This window comes from Melanotaenia boesemani, chromosome 3 (genome assembly GCF_017639745.1).
Source record: "Melanotaenia boesemani isolate fMelBoe1 chromosome 3, fMelBoe1.pri, whole genome shotgun sequence".
Classification (NCBI taxonomy): Eukaryota; Metazoa; Chordata; class Actinopteri; order Atheriniformes; family Melanotaeniidae; genus Melanotaenia; species Melanotaenia boesemani.
The window spans coordinates 38,571,255-38,592,889 of record NC_055684.1 but is presented as its reverse complement, the minus strand read 5'-3'; the positions used below and the strand labels follow the sequence as shown (position 1 = coordinate 38,592,889).

The window sequence follows — 21,635 nt, the reverse complement described above, 5'->3', positions numbered from 1 at the left end:
CTCGCTGAGTGAACAAGGCCGGTATAGGAGGATTGAGATGAACTGTCATCCAGTCACCTGACTCAACACAAAAAAACAGCCAGCTTTGAAGGCACAGATGTGTCATCATCACTCGGTGGAGACGAATAAACACTTCATATAAACTGTTTAATCTGGACTAGTATCACCTGAGATTGACTGACATTTCCAAGTCACTCCAGCATAAACCTGCAACAACCAGATGGACCGGTTTGCTCTTAGGGAGCTATGCAGCACCAACAGAGAGGCTGTGGTTTGGCTTAAAGTCGAGCAACAAACTGGATGTTTCCCAGTCTATGATCTTCTGAACAACGCCAACCTTTACCTCATCTCTGGTGAAAAGGAAAACAAAGGACAATGTGGCTGCCTGTGGATTGTCAGCACATGAAAATAGTCCTTTTTGATGCAATCGCCTACAGGTTTTTGTTAAAAAAATTAAAAAAAAAAAAAAGTGGGGGTGGGGGGTGTACCTTCACAAGAATGACCTGTAATGACTCACAATCATATGCATTACAAAGCCTGTGAAACGCACCCCATTCTGAAGCCTGTGATGGTGCAGAACAATGCACGCTATTGTCAGATCAACAGGCGAACCCCATTCAATGAGGTCTCTGCATGTAGCCTCCACACGGGGGGAAGCCCAGCCAATCAGAGCTGCGTTAGGGAGGAGCTTGGGATATGCAAGAGGTCTGGGGTGACCTCCTTCAACAGCTGCCCTAATCCAGAACTGGAGACAGTTTCCCATCTCCGCTGGCACTGGATTAGACTGGATCTCACAAGGTCACGGAGCCACCTTCAGGAAGGCCAGTATTCTCATGCTCCTTTCCAGCAAGCAATTTTGCATGGCCTGGATGAACTAATTCCTCAGAGCTGCCAAAATGTTTAGCCCCCACTGCAACAAACCGATTCTCCATGAGAAGTGAAATAAAAGTGCCTACCTCTCTAGCAGATCCAGGAGAGCTCCTTCAGATTACGCCGCAGTAATCTGCCTACAAACTAGATGCTAATAAGCAGTGGTCTCTATGGAGAGTTCCTTGTCCCGCTTTCTTGCCTTCTCACTCAAATTTCAGCAGAAGCGCTGGGCACGTCCAGCCTCTGCTCAGTGTCTGTTTGAGACCACGATCAGAAATAAATTCCCTTTAACCAAGCAAACACAAGCTCCTGTCCTTCTTAAAACCCACAGCTTTCCTTAGCTGAGGAGCATATGGGACGTTTCAGGTCAGATAAGACTGGATGAGAGCGAACATGTGCATGGCAGGCTGAGGACGGGATCAGTGTTTACCGCATACAGACTGGGCTTTCTGTCCAGAACACCAGCTGTCAGAGCACCAACAATGAAGCCACTTGTCCAAACAAGACAAATAAAAGGACCTGTTTGGGTGTAATTGTGCTTTAATCGTCCAAACATTTTCTTGTAAAGTTACTCAGGGTCATATGCTTACTTCGTGTGTTCTTTTTAACAGCTTCCAGAGCAGCATCAGTTTGTAATATCTGACCTGCTTGCCGCCACCAGAAGCACACTGTGACTGCATTTTGAGGAGACCAGCACTCCCGTTTACCCTGACCCCCTGCTGACATGACAAACGAGACCAGAGTCTAATCCCAGAGCAGAGTTACGAGGCAAACAAGTGGGTCAGCGGCTGGAAGACGAGCCACACGGGAAAGAAACGGCCGGACCGTCCTCCACAGGAAGTGAAGGTGCCGACGACAGACCCTGAAGGATTAGAAATGCAGAGCAGTCTGGGGAAGATGTTAACCCTGGGTCTGAGGGGAGGCCTGGGTTTAAGAGGCCATGGCAGGGGATTGACAAGCAGGGAGATTAACATTTTCCTAATAACATACTTTCAGGCCACAGGGCATTCTTCAGTCATGGTGTTTCCATTCCTCACAGCTCACTAACACAAAAAACAGCTCAACTCTTATAAACCTGATGACTCACTCATCCTTTTAGCCATCTGAATGTACTACGAGTTATTATCCCCTGTAATGCTACTGATTGATGATCAGCATTCGTAGCATTAGGTTCAAGCTAGTGTGTGCCGGCAAGCTAAACCTGGCCCTTCATCTGCAACGAGCGAAGGCGCGAAACATCAAATGGTTGATCAGGTGTGGATGAGTGTGTTTGGCCAAATCACCTTAACCTCATTACAGAGTCGGTGTGGCAGATGAAAAACGGGTGTGTTGAGTTTTAAGAGCGCTGATCCCTCAAAGATGTGAACGGGATTACGGGACAGGAAAAAGATGAACAACATTCAATCACAGAGATGTTGTTGACATGTCAAAATCCCTCACGCTGATGTCACTGGAACAAAAAAAGAAAGAAATCACTTCCCTTCAGCTGGCAAACACACTCGTCCATTGTCCAACCCTCCATAGGACGGACATCCCGTCCTGTCTTTGTCAAACCCTATTTTGATGTATTTTGTTCAGGCAGGGGGTTGAGGGGTAAATTCGTCTGTTTTTGTTGGACAACTGCTGTGAGTTATCAGGGCAAACGATGAGACAACATCCTTTTGTGACTCCAGCTTTTCATATTATTAAGTTCATGAACAGGAGACAAGTTTCAGGGCTGAAACACCAAATGGATCATTGTTTTATATTAGTAGATAACTGCTGTGGTTAGAGCTGTTTTCAGGTCGGGTCGGTCTCTTCTGTGCCCTGAAAATACCACCGCCCAGATGGCACCCGGCGCTCCGAAGAAAGACCACATCACCTGTTTTAGCTTCTTTGCTTTGACTCCCTTTAAACGGGTTGGCCCCTCCTATTTCTGCGAACTTTTCACTCCACACACTCCTCTAGATCACCGAGATGTGCTAGTTGCTCCTTGTTGTCCAGGTCCAGGCTTTTTCTGGTGTCACCTCCAAACTGTGGATTAGCCCCCACCTCCGTATCAAGACCTTCAAATGTAGTTTAATGACTCATTTCTACCCTCTAGCTTTTAAACCAGACTGATTTTTGGCTTTTCTTGCAGAAAATTTGTTTCATGCTTGTCTTTATATCTTCTTTTACTGTTGTTTAGTCTTTTATTAGTATTTTATCTCTTCTAGTTGTACAGAACTTTGGTCTACATATGTCTTTTAAATTACTTATAAAGTTGACTTGATTTAAGAGCAGAGAAAAAACAGACATGAGATCCCCATAACTGTGGGGTTTAATTATGTTAAAAATAATAAGAGATCACTTATAACCAATTCTAAAACAATAACTTAAAACTAAACATTAGATTGTAAAAGGAAACACAACGTTTAAACTGAAAACAAACCCTGCACATCTTAGCAGCTTTTAATAGACTGTGGGAGCAACATTAAGTTTTATAGCACATCTGCAGTCAAAGCAGATGGTGAAGACATCCGACATATGGACACCAAGCCAGTAGCCGAGGCTCAGCCACCAGCGAAAACTGGAGCAACAAATGGGGACTATGGAACATTTTGCTTTGGTTACTGGCCTCCTAAACCACAAAAAAGAGGAAAGTTAGTCAGCCAACTAGCTTCAGAAAGGAGACTTAAGCCCTAAAACAGCCGCCAAGTTATAGCAAGTCAAACTCACATTTAACAAAAATAAATGATTTTCAGCATTTATTTGTATAATTTCCACCCATCCTGCGTTACATGAGCTTTAAAACGCAGAATATCTCACTTTTAACAACTTGTTTGGCTTTTTCTGCCACATTTAGTAGGTTTTGCCAACATTTAAGGTTTAAAATGAGCCAAAAATACTTTTTTGTTAAGGAAATTCTCAGGTGAACGGCGCGGAAATGTTCACGCGCCTGTCCGCAGAGAGCTCGCGACCAACCGAGCTGTGGCCTCGAACTTTCACCGGGTTTGAAATGAAAGTTGGAGTGAAAGCAAACTCACCTTGTCTCGGCCATTTTCTTCACATTGTAAACGAGAACTGAACAAGGAGGGAAACGGTGTTTGTCTTCGGAGGCGAAGTTTTCTGAGAGCGGTCCGAGCGCGAGGACAGGATGGTGCTCCCGGCGGTGGAGTCTCCGCCTCTGCACGTGAGTCATGAGTTGGGATGGGGGTCACCCAGTCTGCTGCCAACCCCCCACCCATAGACTGTAGCTGTGTCCCAATTCAGGGTCTGCACACTTCGAAGTGCGCAGACTACGTAGGCTACAGAGTGTCCTCCGTAGTCTACACACTTCGAAGTCTGCTTAACGTTCGTGAAATGGGACAGCCTACCTAGTCTACAAGAATTTCCCATAGCAACAACACAGGACGTTTAATCACTTAAACCTCAGAAATTACTCGTAGGAAACGTCAGTAGACGCTGAACACGGAGCGGCAACACCGACATTTAAAAAAAAAAAAAAACGGTTTGAGGCTCTGTTGTTTTCCAGCCGGTACACACTTAATTAACCCCTTAAAAGTATCTGAATATCAAATATTACCGAATTTTAATGTCACCATTTAACAAACATGCTTTAAATGTACTTGGTTTTGTAACGTTTATACTAAAGTGTAGTTAAAAAAACGAACTTTTTTTAAAATAAAACTTTATTTAAACTTAATAAGACTCTTGTGAGGTTGCTGATTCGCCACCGTCCTGTGCGCAACGAATTGTGGGAGAAAAGAGGCCGCGAAGGATGCATCACCAGCATCCTTCGTTTGAGGCCAAACGAAGTGCGGATTCGAAGGGTGGATTCGGAGGGTCCTTCAAATTCTGTGAATTGGGACAGTACTTCGCGCACCGCGATGACGTATGTGGCCGACGAATCCGCACTTCGAAGTGTGCAGACCCTGAATTGGGACACAGCTTGTATGTGCCCCCCATTGAACTCCTCCCCTTTACTCTATTTCCACTCCATCCTGCAGTCTTCTTCTTCTTCTTCTTCTTCTTCTTCTTCTTCTTCTTCTTCTTCTTCTAACATGAAGTGGTTTACATGGCTGTGCAACGCAGTGATGCAAAGTTAAAGATCTGAGCTTCCACATCACATTCAGAGGGGACAAACTTGTCTGCCAGCCATAGATGCCGTTCATCACTCCTAATAGTTTCACAAGTAAGCGTTTTCAATTGCACATGACTTTTTTTAAAAGTCTCCTGCTGGTCAGAAAACATCCTACATTTAATACATATTCAGATGTCAAAGTAATAAACTCATGCGCTCTTTTGTAGGATTAACTGACTCATCCAGCAACAGAAATGAGGACTTCTACCATGCGAAGCCTCGACCTGTGGACAAGCAGACAGAGACACCTGCTGGACAGCAAAAAGTGAACCTCCATCAGAAATGTGACGTTCATGAACGAATCGATTCTTTTGTACGACTCTTTTCAATGAACGATGAGAACCGACCGCAGTTGCGAATCTTTTTTTTTTTTTTTTTTTTTTTTTTAGCCATCTCATGTCCAACATGCTCTATTCACATGATGCTTCTTTAGGCAGAAAGAACTGATTGATCGGAAATACTGTGAGTTCGATCCAACATGTTTAGTAAAATGTACACTGACGTTGTTCAGCTGTTTTCTGTTCTTATATATATTATATAACTTGTTTAGCAGATTTTTATAGAGGTACATATTTTTATTATTATTGTTATAAATTGTTGTTTTTTTCTTTACTAAAATGTTCTTGTGTTGAAACTTTTGGAGTAAAGTTTTCTGGTGAGACAACATGGAGGTATGGCGCCACCTCATGGAACAGTTACAATGGAAACACAAGCCAAGTCAAATTATAATCCATATTTCAAAATAATTCCCACTAGCAGAGTATATATAGCTTGTATTATTATGATTTCAGAGTAAAAAGTCATGTCATATCTCTGGTCAACCAACACTTTATTCACAATTACTATCAGTACTCTAGGCTCTATTAAAATATTTGCAAAAGAAATAAAATAAAAAGCTAAGAAGCCGAGCAGTTAAACTTCACATCAACGAGTAGAACACTGTTGTGTTTTCTTCTGGCACAGAGTAATGTATATTCATCAACGTACATGGCGCATCTTGTCACAGTGAACCCTTTAAGTGCTTTTCTCATGTAAAGAAGGAAATGACAAATGAACAAATCACATTTCTCAGGCTACATTTCCCCGACATTTTGTCAACTTGTACAATGAGGTCTGCCTCTTCAGTATTATAAAAAATATTGTAAACATTTATATTAATTGCACAACATACATTCAAATACATACTGTACTGTACAGCGATTTTATTTCTGTATTGTTATCCTGTAGCACCATGTACAGCAAGCTGAACAAACTATTTGGGAGCTTCTAGGGTGGTACTGACAATACAAAAGGATAAAATTCACTAGCACATTGTGTCAAATACTCGGGGGGATTGTGAGAAAGCGGTTCAGGCCGGTTCAGGTGAACGAACAGACCTGCAGAAGAGTCGGTGTGAGGAGTCGAGTCACTACAGGCCAACTCTGTCCGCCTGTGAGGGAGATCGCTGTTCAGAAAAAGACATTCATTAGTGTTAAGGTCAACTATAATACAAAAGGATTATGGCAAAAAAAATCTGATCGAGGTGGTCGTCTTAAAGTCCAGAGTTTATTGTCAGCGTGGACCACAAAGACGTCGTGAAGCCATGACATCGTTGTGTAGCAGCTCATCATGCTTCCACCCAGTCCCGTATGACACAAAGGACAGCAAATTAAAGCGATGAACTGGATATTATCTACAAGCATGGCTTCTGGACATCACACTGCATCAGCATCCTGCTCACAGCTGGAGTCTGACAGATGTTAATGGTCATGTGTCCCGAAGCTTCCCCTCAGCCGTTGGTACTCCTTGACTTGGGTGAGGGCTACAAAAAGCAGCTGATTAGAGAAGTATCTCAGGTTATGGTCCAACGAAGTGTAGTCAAGGTCCTTAGGTTTGCCTTCCGTCATCGTTTTCCTTCCTCTGCTCGGAGGAGGCCATACGGTCGGGTGTGGGATGCAGGTGGTTAGCCAACCCAGCCTTCCCAAATCTGCCCCCTGTGCATGGAAACAAGTCAAGTAAGTTAAATTTCATTCCAGGCGTTCACTGGAAACCGTGGCTCCAGTTGTGGTCTGTTCTTACCAACACTGCGAGGAAAAGCAAGAAATTACAACAACAGGACTGAAACACAACATAAGGAGACCGTATCATTCTGCACACTGCAAAAAGTCTCTATCTGGCCAAGTCTCACATTCAGCCAAAAAGTCTTTACCTGCTGGGACAACTCTTATTCCTTAGAAACCAAATCTTAACATTGGTTATTTTACATGCGTATTAAGTTAAACCATCTCACTGAGACTGTTTGAGGTCACATTCTATCACACCCAAGTTTAGCTGTAAAAGATCTTCCAACTCTCACACGGATTTCCTGAAATACGAAAGACTATCGAGACTTCAGACAAGCCGAGGAGCGCTCGTTTCGACCAGCCCGTCGAGGCTGCTGTGTCGTTTCTTCCTCACTTTGTAAGAAAAGATCTTAAAACAAGTTTGTTCTGCTAGATAAGCAACTTAAAAGTTTCTGTGCAAGAAGAAATAATCTGCTGACATGACAGACTGCAAACCTCCAGCAACAGCTGTAAGAGGATTTTTGACGTTACCACTGGAAAACTTGACATACAGGTCGAAAAGCACGATTCAGATTTTCTAGGTCAACATTTTAAATGACGCAGGTACGAGCAGCCAGTCCTGGTGGGTCGCAGCGAGGAGCCACACCAAGTCCTGGAGCAAGATTTATCTGGTAAAACTTCTCCTTTCTCATGCAGCAATGCATGAAATCTGATCGGTAACTTTGACCTTATCTCACTTTTAATCATTTTTATTAAATTTATTATGTTATTGTGATTTCTGCTAGTCATTTTTATTAAATTTATTATGTTAGTGTGATTTCTGCTAGTCATTTTTATTAAATTTATTATGTTATTGTGATTTCTGCTAGTCATTTTTATTAAATTTATTATGTTAGTGTGATTTCTGCTAGTCATTTTTATTAAATTTATTATGTTATTGTGATTTCTGCTAGTCATTTTTATTAAATTTATTATGTTATTGTGATTTCTGCTAGTCATTTTTATTAAATTTATTATGTTAGTGTGATTTCTGCTAGTCATTTTCATTAAATTTATTATGTTATTGTGATTTCTGCTAGTCATTTTTATTAAATTTATTATGTTAGTGTGATTTCTGCTAGTCATTTTTATTAAATTTATTATGTTATTGTGATTTCTGCTAGTCATTTTTATTAAATTTATTATGTTAGTGTGATTTCTGCTAGTCATTTTTATTAAATTTATTATGTTATTGTGATTTCTGCTAGTCATTTTTATTAAATTTATTATGTTAGTGTGATTTCTGCTAGTCATTTTTATTAAATTTATTATGTTATTGTGATTTCTGCTAGTCATTTTTATTAAATTTATTATGTTATTGTGATTTCTGCTAGTCATTTTTATTAAATTTATTATGTTATTGTGATTTCTGCTAGTCATTTTTATTAAATTTATTATGTTAGTGTGATTTCTGCTAGTCATTTTTATTAAATTTATTATGTTAGTGTGATTTCTGCTAGTCATTTTTATTAAATTTATTATGTTATTGTGATTTCTGCTAGTCATTTTTATTAAATTTATTATGTTATTGTGATTTCTGCTAGTCATTTTTATTAAATTTATTATGTTATTGTGATTTCTGCTAGTCATTTTTATTAAATTTATTATGTTAGTGTGATTTTTGCTAGTCATTTTTATTAAATTTATTATGTTAGTGTGATTTCTGCTAGTCATTTTCATTAAATTTATTATGTTATTGTGATTTCTGCTAGTCATTTTCATTAAATTTATTATGTTATTGTGATTTCTGCTAGTCATTTTCATTAAATTTATTATGTTAGTGTGATTTCTGCTAGTCATTTTTATTAAATTTATTATGTTAGTGTGATTTCTGCTAGTCATTTTTATTAAATTTATTATGTTATTGTGATTTCTGCTAGTCATTTTTATTAAATTTATTATGTTATTGTGATTTCTGCTAGTCATTTTTATTAAATTTATTATGTTATTGTGATTTCTGCTAGTCATTTTTATTAAATTTATTATGTTATTGTGATTTCTGCTAGTCATTTTTATTAAATTTATTATGTTAGTGTGATTTCTGCTAGTCATTTTTATTAAATTTATTATGTTATTGTGATTTCTGCTAGTCATTTTTATTAAATTTATTATGTTATTGTGATTTCTGCTAGTCATTTTTATTAAATTTATTATGTTAGTGTGATTTCTGCTAGTCATTTTTATTAAATTTATTATGTTATTGTGATTTCTGCTAGTCATTTTTATTAAATTTATTATGTTAGTGTGATTTCTGCTAGTCATTTTTATTAAATTTATTATGTTAGTGTGATTTCTGCTAGTCATTTTTATTAAATTTATTATGTTAGTGTGATTTCTGCTAGTCATTTTTATTAAATTTATTATGTTATTGTGATTTCTGCTAGTCATTTTTATTAAATTTATTATGTTATTGTGATTTCTGCTAGTCATTTTTATTAAATATATTATGTTATTGTGATTTCTGCTAGTCATTTTTATTAAATTTATTATGTTAGTGTGATTTCTGCTAGTCATTTTTATTAAATTTATTATGTTAGTGTGATTTCTGCTAGTCATTTTTATTAAATTTATTATGTTATTGTGATTTCTGCTAGTCATTTTTATTAAATTTATTATGTTAGTGTGATTTCTGCTAGTCATTTTTATTAAATTTATTATGTTAGTGTGATTTCTGCTAGTCATTTTTATTAAATTTATTATGTTATTGTGATTTCTGCTAGTCATTTTTATTAAATTTATTATGTTATTGTGATTTCTGCTAGTCATTTTTATTAAATTTATTATGTTATTGTGATTTCTGCTAGTCATTTTTATTAAATTTATTATGTTAGTGTGATTTCTGCTAGTCATTTTTATTAAATTTATTATGTTATTGTGATTTCTGCTAGTCATTTTTATTAAATTTATTATGTTATTGTGATTTCTGCTAGTCATTTTTATTAAATTTATTATGTTAGTGTGATTTCTGCTAGTCATTTTTATTAAATTTATTATGTTATTGTGATTTCTGCTAGTCATTTTTATTAAATTTATTATGTTATTGTGATTTCTGCTAGTCATTTTTATTAAATTTATTATGTTATTGTGATTTCTGCTAGTCATTTTTATTAAATTTATTATGTTATTGTGATTTCTGCTAGTCATTTTTATTAAATTTATTATGTTATTGTGATTTCTGCTAGTCATTTTTATTAAATTTATTATGTTATTGTGATTTCTGCTAGTCATTTTTATTAAATTTATTATGTTATTGTGATTTCTGCTAGTCATTTTTATTAAATTTATTATGTTATTGTGATTTCTGCTAGTCATTTTTATTAAATTTATTATGTTATTGTGATTTCTGCTAGTCATTTTATTAAATTTATTATGTTATTGTGATTTTCTGCTAGTCATTTTTATTAAATTTATTATGTTATTGTGATTTCTGCTAGTCATTTTATTAAATTTATTATGTTATTGTGATTTCTGCTAGTCATTTTTATTAAATTTATTATGTTATTGTGATTTCTGCTAGTCATTTTTATTAAATTTATTATGTTATTGTGATTTCTGCTAGTCATTTTTATTAAATATTATTATGTTATTGTGATTTCTGCTAGTCATTTTTATTAAATTTATTATGTTATTGTGATTTCTGCTAGTCATTTTTATTAAATTTATTATGTTATTGTGATTTCTGCTAGTCATTTTTATTAAATTTATTATGTTATTGTGATTTCTGCTAGTCATTTTTATTAAATTTATTATGTTATTGTGATTTCTGCTAGTCATTTTTTATTAAATTTATTATGTTATTGTGATTTCTGCTAGTCATTTTTATTAAATTTATTATGTTAGTGTGATTTCTGCTAGTCATTTTTATTAAATTTATTATGTTAGTGTGATTTTGCTAGTCATTTTTATTAAATTTATTATGTTATTGTGATTTCTGCTAGTCATTTTTATTAAATTATTATGTTAGTGTGATTTCTGCTAGTCATTTTTATTAAATTTATTATGTTATTGTGATTTTCTGCTAGTCATTTTTATTAAATTTATTATGTTATTGTGATTTCTGCTAGTCATTTTTATTAAATTTATTATGTTATTGTGATTTCTGCTAGTCATTTTTATTAAATTTATTATGTTAGTGTGATTTCTGCTAGTCATTTTTTATTAAATTTATTATGTTATTGTGATTTCTGCTAGTCATTTTTATTAAATTTATTATGTTATTGTGATTTCTGCTAGTCATTTTTATTAAATTTATTATGTTATTGTGATTTCTGCTAGTCATTTTTATTAAATTTATTATGTTATTGTGATTTCTGCTAGTCATTTTTATTAAATTTATTATGTTATTGTGATTTCTGCTAGTCATTTTTATTAAATTTATTATGTTATTGTGATTTCTGCTAGTCATTTTTATTAAATTTATTATGTTATTGTGATTTCTGCTAGTCATTTTTATTAAATTTATTATGTTAGTGTGATTTCTGCTAGTCATTTTTATTAAATTTATTATGTTATTGTGATTTCTGCTAGTCATTTTTATTAAATTTATTATGTTATTGTGATTTCTGCTAGTCATTTTTATTAAATTTATTATGTTAGTGTGATTTCTGCTAGTCATTTTTATTAAATTTATTATGTTATTGTGATTTCTGCTAGTCATTTTTATTAAATTTATTATGTTATTGTGATTTCTGCTAGTCATTTTTATTAAATTTATTATGTTATTGTGATTTCTGCTAGTCATTTTTATTAAATTTATTATGTTAGTGTGATTTCTGCTAGTCATTTTTATTAAATTTATTATGTTAGTGTGATTTCTGCTAGTCATTTTTATTAAATTTATTATGTTATTGTGATTTCTGCTAGTCATTTTTATTAAATTTATTATGTTAGTGTGATTTCTGCTAGTCATTTTTATTAAATTTATTATGTTATTGTGATTTCTGCTAGTCATTTTTATTAAATTTATTATGTTATTGTGATTTCTGCTAGTCATTTTTATTAAATTTATTATGTTATTGTGATTTCTGCTAGTCATTTTTATTAAATTTATTATGTTAGTGTGATTTCTGCTAGTCATTTTTATTAAATTTATTATGTTATTGTGATTTCTGCTAGTCATTTTTATTAAATTTATTATGTTAGTGTGATTTCTGCTAGTCATTTTTATTAAATTTATTATGTTATTGTGATTTTTGCTAGTCATTTTTATTAAATTTATTATGTTAGTGTGATTTCTGCTAGTCATTTTTATTAAATTTATTATGTTATTGTGATTTCTGCTAGTCATTTTTATTAAATTTATTATGTTATTGTGATTTCTGCTAGTCATTTTTATTAAATTTATTATGTTATTGTGATTTCTGCTAGTCATTTTTATTAAATTTATTATGTTAGTGTGATTTCTGCTAGTCATTTTTATTAAATTTATTATGTTAGTGTGATTTCTGCTAGTCATTTTTATTAAATTTATTATGTTATTGTGATTTCTGCTAGTCATTTTTATTAAATTTATTATGTTAGTGTGATTTCTGCTAGTCATTTTTATTAAATTTATTATGTTATTGTGATTTCTGCTAGTCATTTTTTATTAAATTTATTATGTTAGTGTGATTTTTGCTAGTCATTTTTATTAAATTTATTATGTTAGTGTGATTTCTGCTAGTCATTTTTATTAAATTTATTATGTTATTGTGATTTCTGCTAGTCATTTTTATTAAATTTATTATGTTATTGTGATTTCTGCTAGTCATTTTTATTAAATTTATTATGTTAGTGTGATTTCTGCTAGTCATTTTTATTAAATTTATTATGTTATTGTGATTTTTGCTAGTCATTTTTATTAAATTTATTATGTTAGTGTGATTTCTGCTAGTCATTTTTATTAAATTTATTATGTTATTGTGATTTCTGCTAGTCATTTTTATTAAATTTATTATGTTAGTGTGATTTCTGCTAGTCATTTTTATTAAATTTATTATGTTATTGTGATTTCTGCTAGTCATTTTTATTAAATTTATTATGTTATTGTGATTTTCTGCTAGTCATTTTTATTAAATTTATTATGTTAGTGTGATTTCTGCTAGTCATTTTTATTAAATTTATTATGTTAGTGTGATTTTTGCTAGTCATTTTTATTAAATTTATTATGTTATTGTGATTTCTGCTAGTCATTTTTATTAAATTTATTATGTTATTGTGATTTCTGCTAGTCATTTTTATTAAATTTATTATGTTAGTGTGATTTCTGCTAGTCATTTTTATTAAATTTATTATGTTATTGTGATTTCTGCTAGTCATTTTTATTAAATTTATTATGTTATTGTGATTTTTGCTAGTCATTTTTATTAAATTTATTATGTTATTGTGATTTCTGCTAGTCATTTTTATTAAATTTATTATGTTATTGTGATTTCTGCTAGTCATTTTTATTAAATTTATTATGTTAGTGTGATTTTTGCTAGTCATTTTTATTAAATTTATTATGTTATTGTGATTTCTGCTAGTCATTTTTATTAAATATATTATGTTATTGTGATTTCTGCTAGTCATTTTTATTAAATTTATTATGTTAGTGTGATTTCTGCTAGTCATTTTTATTAAATATATTATGTTATTGTGATTTCTGCTAGTCATTTTTATTAAATTTATTATGTTATTGTGATTTCTGCTAGTCATTTTTATTAAATTTATTATGTTAGTGTGATTTCTGCTAGTCATTTTTATTAAATTTATTATGTTATTGTGATTTTTGCTAGTCATTTTTATTAAATTTATTATGTTAGTGTGATTTCTGCTAGTCATTTTTATTAAATTTATTATGTTATTGTGATTTCTGCTAGTCATTTTTATTAAATTTATTATGTTATTGTGATTTCTGCTAGTCATTTTTATTAAATTTATATTGTTATTGTGATTTCTGCTAGTCATTTTTATTAAATTTATTATGTTAGTGTGATTTCTGCTAGTCATTTTTATTAAATTTATTATGTTAGTGTGATTTCTGCTAGTCATTTTTATTAAATTTATATTGTTATTGTGATTTCTGCTAGTCATTTTCATTAAATTTATTATGTTAGTGTGATTTTTGCTAGTCATTTTTATTAAATTTATTATGTTAGTGTGATTTCTGCTAGTCATTTTTATTAAATTTATTATGTTATTGTGATTTCTGCTAGTCATTTTTATTAAAATTTATTATGTTATTGTGATTTCTGCTAGTCATTTTTATTAAATTTATTATGTTAGTGTGATTTCTGCTAGTCATTTTTATTAAATTTATTATGTTATTGTGATTTTTGCTAGTCATTTTTATTAAATTTATTATGTTAGTGTGATTTCTGCTAGTCATTTTTATTAAATTTATTATGTTATTGTGATTTCTGCTAGTCATTTTTATTAAATTTATTATGTTAGTGTGATTTCTGCTAGTCATTTTTATTAAATTTATTATGTTAGTGTGATTTTTGCTAGTCATTTTTATTAAATTTATTATGTTAGTGTGATTTCTGCTAGTCATTTTTATTAAATTTATTATGTTAGTGTGATTTTTGCTAGTCATTTTTATTAAATTTATTATGTTATTGTGATTTCTGCTAGTCATTTTTATTAAATTTATTATGTTATTGTGATTTCTGCTAGTCATTTTTATTAAATTTATTATGTTAGTGTGATTTCTGCTAGTCATTTTTATTAAATTTATTATGTTAGTGTGATTTTTGCTAGTCATTTTTATTAAATTTATTATGTTAGTGTGATTTCTGCTAGTCATTTTTATTAAATTTATTATGTTATTGTGATTTCTGCTAGTCATTTTTATTAAATTTATTATGTTAGTGTGATTTCTGCTAGTCATTTTTATTAAATTTATTATGTTATTGTGATTTCTGCTAGTCATTTTTATTAAATTTATTATGTTATTGTGATTTCTGCTAGTCATTTTTATTAAATTTATTATGTTAGTGTGATTTCTGCTAGTCATTTTTATTAAATTTATTATGTTATTGTGATTTTTGCTAGTCATTTTTATTAAATTTATTATGTTATTGTGATTTCTGCTAGTCATTTTTATTAAATTTATTATGTTATTGTGATTTCTGCTAGTCATTTTTATTAAATTTATTATGTTATTGTGATTTCTGCTAGTCATTTTTATTAAATTTATTATGTTATTGTGATTTCTGCTAGTCATTTTTATTAAATTTATTATGTTATTGTGATTTCTGCTAGTCATTTTTATTAAATATATTATGTTAGTGTGATTTCTGCTAGTCATTTTTATTAAATTTATTATGTTATTGTGATTTCTGCTAGTCATTTTTATTAAATTTATTATGTTAGTGTGATTTCTGCTAGTCATTTTTATTAAATTTATTATGTTAGTGTGATTTCTGCTAGTCATTTTTATTAAATTTATTATGTTATTGTGATTTCTGCTAGTCATTTTTATTAAATTTATTATGTTATTGTGATTTCTGCTAGTCATTTTTATTAAATTTATTATGTTATTGTGATTTCTGCTAGTCATTTTTATTAAATTTATTATGTTATTGTGATTTCTGCTAGTCATTTTTATTAAATTTATTATGTTAGTGTGATTTCTGCTAGTCATTTTTATTAAATTTATTATGTTATTGTGATTTCTGCTAGTCATTTTTATTAAATTTATTATGTTAGTGTGATTTCTGCTAGTCATTTTTATTAAATTTATTATGTTATTGTGATTTTTGCTAGTCATTTTTATTAAATTTATTATGTTATTGTGATTTTTGCTAGTCATTTTTATTAAATTTATTATGTTAGTGTGATTTCTGCTAGTCATTTTTATTAAATTTATTATGTTATTGTGATTTCTGCTAGTCATTTTTATTAAATTTATTATGTTATTGTGATTTCTGCTAGTCATTTTTATTAAATTTATTATGTTATTGTGATTTCTGCTAGTCATTTTTATTAAATTTATTATGTTATTGTGATTTCTGCTAGTCATTTTTATTAAATTTATTATGTTATTGTGATTTCTGCTAGTCATTTTTATTAAATTTATTATGTTATTGTGATTTCTGCTAGTCATTTTTATTAAATTTATTATGTTAGTGTGATTTCTGCTAGTCATTTTTACTAAATTTATTATGTTATTGTGATTTCTGCTAGTCATTTTTATTAAATTTATTATGTTAGTGTGATTTTTGCTAGTCATTTTTATTAAATTTATTATGTTATTGTGATTTCTGCTAGTCATTTTCATTAAATTTATTATGTTAGTGTGATTTCTGCTAGTCATTTTTATTAAATTTATTATGTTAGTGTGATTTCTGCTAGTCATTTTTATTAAATTTATTATGTTATTGTGATTTTTGCTAGTCATTTTTATTAAATTTATTATGTTATTGTGATTTCTGCTAGTCATTTTTATTAAATTTATTATGTTATTGTGATTTCTGCTAGTCATTTTTATTAAATTTATTATGTTAGTGTGATTTTTGCTAGTCATTTTTATTAAATTTATTATGTTAGTGTGATTTCTGCTAGTCATTTTCATTGCCTTGTTTGTACAAGCTGCAATGCTTTTAATGTTTTGTGTAAAACACTTGGTCTTGTACATGAAATGTAGAAATAAACGGCTTTGCCTTGATGAAAAGATAAAAGGTAGACGATCCTGACGCGCAGGAATGCAGGAAGTGGCTCTGACTGGTTAATATCTTACCTGTTTTTCTTTTTATACATCTTTACTGTCTCATTTAAGTTTGATTTACTCCTAATGTGTAGCACCCTCCAGTTTGTCATCTTCTGTGTGTGTGTGTGTGCGTGTGTGTACTGGTTTGTGTGTTAACTGGTTTAAGTGGATAATGCTGGACTGTATAAAGCAGGGGTCTGCAACCAAAGAGCCATTTTCCCCTCAGCCGGCTAGTAAAACTTGTTCAGAGATGTTACGAGACCTTTAAAAAAAACTAATTTATGATAAATGTCTACTTTAGAAAATTTGTTGTCATTTTTGAAGAACCACATTTTTATTTCTTTTTGAGGTTTTATATAGATCATTTATATAGGATAGTAAGACTTTCTACTGCGGGATGTAGATATTTGTGGAAAAACAAATTCCATAGTTTCCAACCTAATGACAAGAAAAATAGATTAAAAAAATAAATTACTACTTTTAGTGTCATCATGTTGTGGAAATTCAATCCAATTATTCCATGAAAAAATGGAAAAATTGATAAAAACCTGCATTCGTTATTATATCTATATTTAAAAACATTAGTTAGTTCTTTAGCATTTTTAGTTGTGTATTAAGAGCCGTTGTGGAAGGTCCAGAGGACCACCTGCAGCTCCAGAGCCGCAGGTTGAACACCCCAGGTATAAAGGACAGGACAAGGCAACATGCTGTCATCTGACCCGCCGTACGCGATATATCTCTCATGTCTGACCCTGCTCGATCTGTTGGCCAGGTATGTATTCAAAGTTTAGTAAAAATATTGTTTAAAAATAAAAACAAGGTGGCAGAGTGGGTGAAGTTCGGTGGTTCAACTCCCAAATCATCCTGATCACTCTGGCTGCCTCTGCCCCGTCAGTAGGCCGAGGGAGAGCAGAGCTTTAAGTTTAAGGCTATTAGTAGTAATTCTCAAATGAAGAGGAATCATCTTGTTTTAACCCTTTAACAGTTTCTGAGACCTTTTGCATCATTTTATGGTAAAAACTTTGCTCAAAAACCTGTTGTAGACAATCTGATACTTATCTTCTGCCCCCTGGTGGACACATTTTGCATTACAATACTTTTAACAACAGCGATAAATAGTAAATATACAGTTTATATTTTTAAATAATTTTTTTTTACATTTTGTTAAAAGGGCCAAATAAAGACTTTAGATAAAAAATAGACTTCTCTCTAATAATTCTTTCTTGGTTCGGGCTGAAACGAAGCATTGATAGTTTTAAGGGTTTTTCACTTAACGTTTAAATGAATATTTCACAACTTGTTTTAAGATGTTTCTCACTTGTTTAAAGTCCAGATATTTTTTCTTATATCAGGAAATCTGGCCAAGTGTAATTCTCTTACTGCATTGACAGATAATTTTACTTGAGTTTAGTCTGAATCTTTTCATTTGAAGTGAATTTTACTCATTTTTGCAGTGCATGGCTTTACTGATACTGACTTGAAAGGGTTAATGAAGAAGGATATGATGTGGATTTGCAAAGCGAGTAAATGAGAGTTACTGTTCTGTAAGTGGATGAGTACAGAACTACAGTAAAAAAGAGGATTGTGCTGCTGGGTCATCTGACCAAGCTAAAAACAGAAGAGAATCTGGATGGAGACAGCAGAGCTTGGCTGACTACAAAGGAGCAGATGGGTGATGACAAACTCACAGCGACTTGGAGGAGGGCTTCTTCACTTTTGGCCTCTTTCGGCGATGAACTGGCCTGAGGCATGCACAGCACGTTTTCACGCGCAGGGCAAATGCACGTGCATGGAGACAAACACGTAGAACACACACACAGGTGTACAAACATGCATGCGCACATGTACACACACACGCACACACACAGCAAAGACAAGCAATTAGGCGTTTTTTACAGAAAGGGAGGAGCAGAAGCTGAAAAGCAGGTTTTATCGCGGCAGAAAGGAACCATGGCAGTTTACAGAGGTTCAGTTTAAGAACAACATCTCTATCTGTTATTTCTTCAACTCCCGGGCCACTTACAGTAAGCAGAAACCAAACCAAAGACTCACAAGGGAGGAAGAAAATCCCTGACTTCATACTGTAACTTGAATTCCATCTGGAGTGTTTGTAAAAGTAATCAGCTGCGAGCTGTTCAGTTGAAGAAATACCTGTATTCACTGATGTGGCTTCGTTCCCTTCCTCCTGAAAGGAAGTGGAGGGAACATCAATCTCAGTCTGAAATGGCTGGAGACACAATAATGACTCTGGTTTACCTGAGAGACATTTTACTCACCCTTCTCTGGGCTGCACTGCTTATGGCCCTTACAGCCCCGTAAGCCCATGAGCTGCTGATGCATTGAGTTCAGAGCGTTGCGGTTGAGAGTGCTGACAGCATTTATCAGCTGCAGAAACAGAGGGGACAAAAAGTCAGCAAGGGCTTTGGCAACTCTGGAAAATCTCTGGAAAACTGCACCCGCTGGGCTCAGAGGAATGCAACCCTGTGCCATCATTTTTTGTTTTTAGGTATTTATATATATATATCGTTATGTGTGTTTTTGTACAGATAAAATACCTGGTACGGGTCGGTGTTGAGGTCAAAGTATTCCAGGAAGCCGGTGGCAAATTCACAGAACAGGAAGTTGTGTGTGTCATTGATGGTCCTGAGGCACCAGTATGTGTTGTTGTTGGCGCTGGTGCATGCACAGAATGGACCCACTGAGGAAGGGAGGGGTACGTTTGGAAAACAAATGTTAAGACAGGGTGACAAAATCTTGTTGTTTTTTGTTATCTTATTTTCAGTGGAAAATAGTTCCAGAGACGACAAGTATGCAGAAAACACTGGGTCAGGTTGAATAGTATTTTTTATATATTTATTTTTTGCTTGGGAAGGTTCCTGATTGAGGGAAATGATCTGAAAGTATCTAAATGGCAGCCATGATACGTTTAAATGATCAAATTAAGTCATATTTTATTTTATTTATTTATTTTTATATTTTATTATATATCTTCTGTGGAAAAGAAGCTATAATGCATCAGAATATTTTTAAAACAGCTGTAGTTTCAATGCTGCACACCCACATCAACACTTTGTCCAGGCATAGTGTGATTCTGCTATCGTTTTACTCGTCTATGCTGAGAAAACAGCTCATTATTTGAACCATTCTCCATCTTTTTCATCACTTCCCACAGTCATGTTATTCCTCACTTGTCCAGAAGGGGGCAGTGTGCCAGTGATGGTTGTCATGGGTGAAGCAGGTGAGGCCAGGCATGCTGCAGGTGTCATTGTTCTGAAGCCTCTTGAGGAATTTACGCAGTTTTTTTCTGCGTTTCTGTTCCTTCTGAAGCCACTGCGTCTTCTGCTTGGATGATATTCTGATAAGAAGAAAGAAAAGGTGAGTGAGGAAATTTAAATGATTAAATTATTATAAATCATCTTAGAGTTTACCTGAGTGAGCGCATCTGTCCTGCATTGAGTAGGGAAGCCTCTTTACTCTTGAGCAGATAACTGTAAAGACAGGAAACAGCTGTCACGTCTGGCAGATCTGTGTGGAGGTAATAACTGGGGCACTGATGAATTCTCACCTGGGAGAATTACACTGACATTCCTCTGGCCGAATCTTTTTCAGGTGACCTTTGACCTCACGCAAATTCTTGATTTTGGTCTGCAAAGTTTCAATCTAAATGTAGCCAGAAAGATGACTCATTATCCAGCTCTTACGGTGTGTGAAACAGGATTGATCTAGCAGAAGTAGCAGGAAGTAATTATGACAGTACCTCATGCTCAATGTGCAGTTTGTGGTCTTTCCACGCCTGAAGGGATTTATAAAGACCCCCGTCACACTTAACCGTGTCATTCATTAGGATGGAACATCTGCAGGACGCACACAGAAAATGTTAATATAGCATGACTAAAGCCCAAGATTCATTCCAGTCTAAATTATTTCCGTCTTTTATCTCCAAATATATTATGCATGAACAGATACTCAGGTACACACACATGCACACACCTGTACGTGACTTTAAGAGCAGCAGGTGGTGTGAGTTTGGTGCTGGTGGTGGATTTAGCTGTAACTCCCATGCCACTGAATTCTTCATCTTCTTGCTCATTCCCTCCTCTGTTTGACCAGTCTCTGCTCCAGCTGCTGTTCCTGGATCCTAGGGGTTGATAGCCCTTCTCCAGGTCTACAGCATACAGGTCTCCATCCAGCTCAAAGGACACCGAGCGGGCCCAGCGCCTCCTGGACACAGTCGTGCTGGACTTCATCTCTGCATAAGATGAGACAGACGAATCTGAATAAGATGAAAAAGATTATTTTATATACTGTGTATGATGGTGGCGAGAAAAGTTCAACACATATATATAATGGCTGAAGCGCATCCACTCTAGTCCACCACTTGGTGGCAGCACTGACACATGCCTTTCATCTCATGAATACTTTAAAAGCTGGTTATTTTAGCTTGAGATTAATGGCCCTCTTTGCAGCCTCCTGCAAGGTCGTTTCAAGAAAAGAACCCGTCTTTCAGAACAAAATCAGAATCTATTAATATGCAGAGGAAAAACAGGGACTTACTCTTTTTGTTTAGCAGCCTCTTCTTCTTCAGGGTGGATGTTTTAAAGCCCAAATCGCCGCAATTGCAGCTGTCAGAATTGGATGCGAGAGACATTGTGGAGGCACTGCTGGCCATCAGCGCCTGCATACGTGGAGCAAAGAGACTGGCCATGCCCTTACACTTAAACAGCCTCAGCTTGCCTGTTGAATCCTCCACACACTGCCACTTCTGAAACAAAACCCCGGCAAATATACATATTAATGCATCTTGGGGTTGAAACATTAGCTTGGTATGTTTTTAAGCAGTTCTTTCTTTGGGGTTGTGCTAAAATGACCTGCAGAAACCTTTAAATGTGCCATGCAGAGCCTTAAAATG

General features: G+C 33.1%; 2 protein-coding genes across 6 annotated transcripts in view; both read right to left on the bottom strand.

The window, feature by feature from the left end:
- The window catches only part of arhgap46a (Rho GTPase activating protein 46a), a 30,578-nt gene extending 26,507 nt beyond the window's left edge, over positions 1–4,071 (bottom strand). For both annotated transcript variants that reach the window (XM_041979936.1, XM_041979938.1), the window contains exon 1: positions 3,876–4,071. In XM_041979936.1, coding sequence (XP_041835870.1) covers positions 3,876–4,030 — 155 coding nt within the window. In that variant the 5' untranslated portion in view covers positions 4,031–4,071. The remainder of the gene's footprint in view (positions 1–3,875) is intronic.
- A 1,713-nt stretch (positions 4,072–5,784) lies between these two features.
- Positions 5,785–21,635, bottom strand: part of sulf2a (sulfatase 2a) — a 66,265-nt gene continuing 50,414 nt past the window's right edge. For 2 of the 4 annotated variants that reach the window (XM_041981535.1, XM_041981534.1), the window contains 11 exons: positions 21,281–21,488; positions 20,717–20,999; positions 20,484–20,580; positions 20,292–20,386; positions 20,155–20,214; positions 19,915–20,081; positions 19,282–19,424; positions 19,003–19,111; positions 18,878–18,911; positions 18,415–18,468; positions 5,785–6,945 (listed from right to left, as the gene is read on the bottom strand). In XM_041981535.1, the coding sequence (XP_041837469.1) occupies positions 6,915–6,945; positions 18,415–18,468; positions 18,878–18,911; positions 19,003–19,111; positions 19,282–19,424; positions 19,915–20,081; positions 20,155–20,214; positions 20,292–20,386; positions 20,484–20,580; positions 20,717–20,999; positions 21,281–21,488 (1,281 nt within the window). In that variant the 3' untranslated portion in view covers positions 5,785–6,914. The remainder of the gene's footprint in view (positions 6,946–18,414; positions 18,469–18,877; positions 18,912–19,002; positions 19,112–19,281; positions 19,425–19,914; positions 20,082–20,154; positions 20,215–20,291; positions 20,387–20,483; positions 20,581–20,716; positions 21,000–21,280; positions 21,489–21,635) is intronic. The other 2 variants (XM_041981536.1, XM_041981537.1) reach the window with 2 other exon arrangements.